We start from the raw sequence: 7,064 nt of genomic DNA on the forward strand, positions 1-7,064 counted from the left end.
TGAAATCAGTTTCATCATAGTATAAACCTGCTGAAACAGTTGATATAACCAGATTCAAGCCAAACTACATCCACAACATACACTTCAACAAATCAAATATGCAATCAATCCAAAACATAACCAGATGATTACCAATTTTATTTATAACATACACTTCAACAAATAATATCCAGTTATAAACGATGAAAATGAAAATAAAATGACAAATTCAACAAAGTTAATCCACTGAAATGAAAATAAAACCACCCATTCAACAAATTAACCATGCAAATGAAAATAAGAAAAATTCAGAGCTAGGGATTGAAAAATTACGAGTTATAGGAGACATTCTGTGGATAGATTGAAACCCTGATTCTTCTAATACACTGAACTGATTGATCGATTGAAACCCTAGAAACCTCTCATGTTGTAGTGTAGTGTTGATGGTGTTTACAGACGGTGAATGAAACCAATTTTATGACGCTGTTGATGTTGAGCAAATGGTTGATGAAATTGATTTCTGCTATTGTTGATGAAACTGATGATTGTTAGGAAACGTTTTTTGCTACTGTTGTTGGCGAGCAGGCGGAGGATGAAACTAGTTTCTAGTAGTTTTGGGTGTGGGGAGACGGTGGAGGAATTTGGTTATCATGGTTTGTGAGAAGATGAAAATGAAGAAGAAAGACGATGGTGGTTTTGTTGAGGGAGAACGTGGTGTAGTTAAACCAGCGGTTTTTTTTCTCATCAGTTAAAAAAGGGTAATTGGGTCGGTTTCTATTAAAAGATTCCCCTATCCATTTGACCCAGATGGAATGCCTACCCGCCCATTTGACCCAGGAAAAGTACACTTTCAGCTAAATGACCCATTTTCTGGAAACACAAAATGCACATTAAAATACACAGTAATAACAGTTGTAAGAGCTGAATCCTTGGTTCGGAAAGAGAATTTTACTAGCTTTGATGTAACTTTGTTGATCTTAGGCTTTAATGTTGTTGTATTATCCGGCAAAGTATGTGGCCGTTCCAACCAGTATCAGTATTACTATGGGGGGAGCTAAAGATGTGCCTCCGCTTTCACATACTTTTTCAATTGAAGAAGTGTTTGGTAGATTTGTTCCCCCAACCCACAGTTGATCAAACTCTTTCCATTAGAGTGAAAGCACTCGCTCCATAGCCCTTGTTCTGACATGTGATACTCTTTCCATTAGACTTCACAGTTAGATAATTTGCATCTAAACCCACACCATAATGTTTTTTGCAAATAAAAACAAAAACTAAAGGGGTTTCTGAGAATCTAAATTACATATCTAGAATTTGCATCCCAATGAGTGCAAGTTTTGATTCAAACCCATTTTACATGCAAAATTATGTCATCCACTGAAATTTCAAGCTTGTTGGAGGCACGGTTGTTCTCCGATTATTTTCGAGTCTCCACGATTGCATAAGAAAGGAGAAGCCAAACTTCCTCATCCTTGCTTTTGCCTGCCGAGGTTTTCCACTCTGGTAGTTGATATTCAAAACTTTGGCCATGTATCTGTTTGAAATGGTAGAATCCATGTTCGGACAACATGTGGAAGTGCCTGCCACTGGGGAAATGGTCGCAACACCTCCTCTTACTACATCTCGGCTGCTGCTATGTTGAATCTGAACGGGATTCTCAGTACTATCACTGCTACTAATTCCTTTTTCTGCCGCCAAGCGATCCAACTTCTGGTCAACTTTGTGAATATTAACCAAGAGCTGTCCAACATCACACCATATTGCGGCTTGCACATCCACTTGAAAACACCTGAACAAGCAACTATCCAGTTCAAGTATTTTCTCCGAATACTTCTTTTTCGAGTAGAAATCCCAAGACTTAACTTCTGAACAACTCTTAATTAAGAGTTTCCCTTCCCTTAATGCATGTACCAATTTCTTCAGTTCCGGCCTTTGTCTATGATCGCTTCCTCTTGCTTGGTCTAGACGCTTCATCTCTGCAACTTTGGGTATCACTGATTCTAATGTACTCTTAAGTCGTTCTAAGCAAGCTGTGAAACTCAATGCTTTATCTTTAGCATCAAGAACTGTTATTAGTAAATCCGATACTGTTTCTCCCACCAAAGCTCCACCGATTTGTTCTAACGACATTTTAACAAGAAGATTTTAAAAGCTGAAAGTGCCTAAGCCCCGTCAAATGCAAGATTTCACTAAATTTTTCATGATATTTTCTTCTTAACATTACGCAACTTTAAATGAATAAAATCAGAGCCGTGTAAGTGATGAGAGTGCCGCATATTAAAATGGATCACACAAAAGTCAGGATGGAAGAATAGACAGGTTATTTTAACAAACCGTCCAAAATGAAAAAGAATAAAATGACGTACTGAAATGGGATAAGAATGAAGAAAATTGCCGACTGCAAAGGAAGATATACAAAACGGAATAAAAAATTTACACAGGAGAAGAGAAAGTAAACAGGCAGGCGTAAGCGCTTACCACACCACTAGCTGCAAGTTGGGATACTGATGGCTGATTAAGAATAAGTAAGTTGGTACACAAGATCTGTCTCCGTTGTTTGGCAAAACTCTAGTGTTTTCTCGCACAACAAATGAGCCATATACTCACACTGGGAAAACCGCAAAATGCACTTCCAAACGTATAACACCTTTTATCTTACATAAGCTGATAACTCACATACAGACATACAACAACACCTACGCTAAATGTCCACTTTTAACAATAATCTGATTGAGATTCATAGAATTCACTAGGACAAGGTGACATAACCTCTTCTAGCATCTGTAGAGCTTGATTCATGCAAGGGCGGTCATCTGTATTGGCATCAGTGCATTTTGCAGCAATCTCAAGAAGCGCTTCTAAAGTGTCCACATTGGCATCAGTACATCTTTTATCCACTATATCCTCTAACCTGTTCTCACCCACCATAGTGTTCATCTGCAAGTTCAGGTGAGGACAGCCTTGCTACCTTAGGTGCTTAATATTTTGCATAAGAGAGAAAAAGTAGACGCGAAAGTAAGAAATACTTACCCAACCGACAACATTTAATCCCCTCTTTACAAAGGTAGAATCAGTAGGTCTCTTTCCAGTTACAAGCTCTAACAAGAGAACTCCAAAGCTATAAACATCCGACTTCTCAGTTGCCCGTCCACTTTGCAGATATTCTTTACGCGTAGTAAGTTAAACACAAAATGTCAAGAATGAGTTCACCAACTGGATCTGAAATGACAGTTTATACACCTCCCAATTCTATAGTTGATGAAGAAACTAACCTGGAGCTAAGTAACCAAATGTTCCAGCAACAACAGTGGTGACATGTGCGTCCTCATCAACCAAAAGCTTAGCAAGGCCAAAATCAGACACTCGTGGTTCTAGGTTTTCATCGAGGAGTATGTTGCTAGATTTTATGTCGCGGTGAACTATCCGCGGACAACAATCATGGTGTAAGTAAGCCAGTCCTCGGGCTGAACCAAGGGCTATCCTTAAACGAGAATTCCAATTCAAGACCTGTTCTTCTTCACCATATTCTAAAAACAACATAAAGGAAGGAATCACACACATGCAAATTCAGTTTTTTCTAAGAAATTTTCTAAACGAAGATGAACTCACCATGAAGTAAATCATCTAGACTACCCAAAGCCAGATAATCATAGATAAGAAGCTTGGCAGAAGGAAGTCTACAATAACCTCGAAGATTGACAAGGTTTATGTGATTGATACTGCCCAAAATCTCAAGTTCTCTCTCGAAAACTTCATCACATCCTTCTCGACTCCTATCTATCCTTTTAACAGCAAATGTACTGCAATCATTCATAACCATTCTGTATACAGTGCCAAATCCTCCAGACCCCACTACATGTTCTTCATCGAGTGACTCAAGCTTTTCTATGATCTCACACGAGGAATATGGAAGGTCGCCATGGAAAGTAATAAGCCTTGCACCTATTGAGATAATGGAAAACTAAATTATGTACATACTTTATGCACAGATAGAAATTTACGAAAGAGAAAACACAAATCCACTTACTTGGGTCGGGATCAACTTGTTTATTGACTTCCCTGTACTTCTTTGCTGTTCTTTCCTTCTTTGATAGTAAAGAAATCCATAGGAAACTTAGCAGCACAAGAAGTGCAAGACCCATTGTAGACATTGCAGCAATAAGAACTCCATTGAGATAACGAGAAAATAGCTTAGAAGGAACTACAGTTCCGCCACCAATGTCAAATCAGTGCCATTGTGTCAGTAATTAGATAGTGAAAATGTTGTAACAAACCAGCGTAGCATAGATATCTAGTTTTACCTTAAAAGATTAATTCATGGTAACAAAACTATCACTACTAACTGATTGGAAAATTTTGGATGTCATGAAATAAATTGATGATATCCTACATCATACCTGCTGTTTCATCTTTTTCTGTATGTGGTAAGACTGCAGGGAAACCTAGTGATCCAAGACATGGCTTCTGAAGTTGCAGGCCACAAAGGTCTAAATTTCCAATGAACCTACACATATATACAAATCCAGAATTATTTTATGTAAAGTATAACAGAAACTTGACACGGGAAGCAAATCAAGACTATATTACATATAGTGTAATAGAAATTCAGTTGCATATTGTTCAACTAAAAAGATTTTTGTTGGGTGCGTGCAGTTCTTGAAATGCAGGTAACATAGACCGTTTTATGCTGAAATTTCTGAAGTGTAAGTGAGCATGGTAGTACTTATGTCGGAAACCGCTGCAACCTTCACTCCCTGAATTTTTCTATGATATACAAGACATGCACTTTTAACCGCTTACAACCAGAATTTACAAGCACAAGAGAAGAATCACAGTATGAAGTGATGACTTACGACTTGTTCCCAAAACCGACAAGAACGCCAACATTTGGGATTGCACCGGAGAAAAAGTTAGTTGACAAGTTTCTGGAAAGCACAAAATCGCACCATATCAAATAATACCAAAACAGCACTTACCCGTAAGCCAATCTATCCACAAAATAAATGCTCAATAACTTGAAAAATAGCACGGATGACAACTTACAAAAAGCGCAACCGAGTAAGACGACCAATGGAGGGAGGTATGGATCCCTCAAGTGAATTGCTCGATATATCCCTACACACGTATTCAAATTGTACAGTGAGCTGGATAATCAAACACATTTACTTGCTCCACTAAAAATGACATGCCTACCAAATTAAACCAAATTGAACACAGGATAGAAACTGGATTTAGAATGTCTTACAATATGATAAGATTTGTAAGATTTCCAAGCTCTGGCGGAATACTTCCTTGAAGATAATTAGACCTTAGATACCTAAAATCAATTACAAAACAAACCCGTTGAACAAAGTTAAATAGCTACGCAAATGAAGCTAATACTAAATCCAGGTAGTCTGAAAATGTGAACAAAACCACTTACAAAGCCCTGAGTTCCAAACAATTAGAAATTTCAGCAGGAATAATTCCATGCAAGCTATTCTGATGAAGTGCCCTGATACAAATTAACAACAACAATCATAATCGAAAACGAAACTCCACTTGCTGTTAAACAGTAGAGAAACAAAAGAGTAAAGTGATACTTACAATCTCTGCAATCTCCTAAGCTTCCCAATACTAGGAGATGTTATCCCTCCAAGTTGCATATTTGCTAAATTTCTGAAAATCCAATTAACTAAAATCAGTAAGTAAATTTTTCAAAATTTCAGCTTAAGTAAAGGAATGTTGGGAGTTAAAGAGAACATACATAGAACTAACAAGATTGTCATTCTTATGACAAGTGATTCCAGTCCAGTTACAAGGAAATTCATCAGTATATTTCCAATTATCAAGTAATCTTCTACTGTCATTCAAAAACCCTTTGATTTCCAACAATGCCTTACCTGAAACTCATTACAAAAAAAAGTTAGATATAAAATCAAAAAGTGAATGAAAACAAAATTACAAAAAAGGGTTTTTCAAAAAATTTACCATCTTGAGTTAGAGCTACAGAGTTAGAACTCAAAAGGTTTGTTAAGATAAATGTCAGTAATGAAATGACTAGAGCCAAAAAACCCATTTTTCTTCTGATGAGATGAAACAAATGAGGTTTGTTGTTGGTTTCTAGGATTCTTGTATAGTTAACACTGTTGAAGAAAAAGAAACAAAGATCATGGAAGGAGAAGTCATTAGAGAGAGGAAAGTAAAACCTTTACTGTAGTTTTTTTTACTTTGTTTGGGAGCTTTTGTTTGAGAGAGACATCAAAATATGAGCTTTTTACTTTTGTTGGTAGCCGTTGTTGATTGGAGTACATGTTTTCATGCATGTTTTTGCTTTGGAAACGGATTAGGCAGCATCATTGATTTTCCTTGGGATGTAGTGGCTGGTTAAATCTAAGGCCGTTTAGGGAGCACTTGAGAGGTGAAATTTCGAGATTGCTGCAAGATGTACTGATGGGTTACTCGAATTTTTAGGCGACAGGCATTTATTTTAGTTGTTCTTTTTCAGCAGTGGTAGTTGTGAAAGTTACTGTTGCTGCAGTAAATGTGAAGAGTGAAGTAGACTGGTCTCTCGCATGGGAGTTGAAGTGTTATTTTGCGATAATTCTCAGAGATCCCTGTTTTTTCCCTATGGATCCCCTTTTCTGTGAGACGCGGGATAGCTATAGCATTACTCGTTATTTTGTGGCTTTTTACTGGGGAGTATCCTTTTGACAGTGCCGTTCTTTTACCAAACTCAAACGGATAAATTTGAAGCTACTCCTTGCTGACTTTTTACTGGGTTTTATGTACATGTATTAAAGTAGAACTGGGTATGTGCACGTATTAAACTAGAACAACAGTTCCGTACAAACAGCAGAAGAAAAAAATCGTACAAAAACGGAAACTTTACTCTCATGGACGTCCGGACCCCACCTTCCGGAGTCAGCAACTGGTCCCATCATCGTGAGAGAAATCTTTTTGGTGTGGTATTTATGAGAAAGTGTAGAGCTAAGACATGTCTTGGGACTTCGGCACCACGAGTGGTCTTTCCTTATATTTATTCGTGGAAGGTTAACCTTTTATTAGGATTATAATGTTTAAAGTATGTGTTCGCCAACTGTTTC

At 37.5% G+C, this 7,064-nt stretch overlaps 1 protein-coding gene across 1 annotated transcript; it reads right to left on the bottom strand.

Annotated features, from left to right (window-relative positions):
* Positions 1-277: 277 nt before the first annotated feature.
* On the bottom strand, positions 278-6,079 carry LOC113318882 (LRR receptor-like serine/threonine-protein kinase FEI 1). The gene is made up of 13 exons (XM_026567163.1): positions 5,950-6,079; positions 5,726-5,861; positions 5,566-5,637; positions 5,402-5,473; positions 5,225-5,296; positions 5,023-5,094; positions 4,833-4,904; positions 4,377-4,483; positions 4,007-4,180; positions 3,589-3,921; positions 3,252-3,506; positions 3,010-3,143; positions 278-2,916 (listed from the first exon to the last, which is right to left on the bottom strand). Exons 1-13 carry the CDS (start codon positions 6,035-6,037, stop codon positions 2,695-2,697), a joined length of 1,809 nt encoding a protein of 602 aa, XP_026422948.1. The 5' UTR covers positions 6,038-6,079; the 3' UTR covers positions 278-2,694.
* Positions 6,080-7,064: the final 985 nt, after the last annotated feature.

The sequence above is a fragment of the Papaver somniferum genome, chromosome 10 (genome assembly GCF_003573695.1).
Source record: "Papaver somniferum cultivar HN1 chromosome 10, ASM357369v1, whole genome shotgun sequence".
NCBI lineage: Eukaryota > Viridiplantae > Streptophyta > Magnoliopsida > Ranunculales > Papaveraceae > Papaver > Papaver somniferum.

Bases quoted from the DNA above. Each gene is read 5' to 3' on its own strand.
- LOC113318882 (XM_026567163.1), bottom strand. From the start codon at position 6,037: ATGGGTTTTTTGGCTCTAGTCATTTCATTACTGACATTTATCTTAACA. The intron at 5,297-5,401 runs GTAAGTGGTTTT...AATTGATTTTAG, and splicing joins TGTTTGGAACTCAGGGCTTT to GTATCTAAGGTCTAATTATC. The intron at 3,507-3,588 runs GTGAGTTCATCT...TGTTGTTTTTAG, and splicing joins TCTAGATGATTTACTTCATG to AATATGGTGAAGAAGAACAG.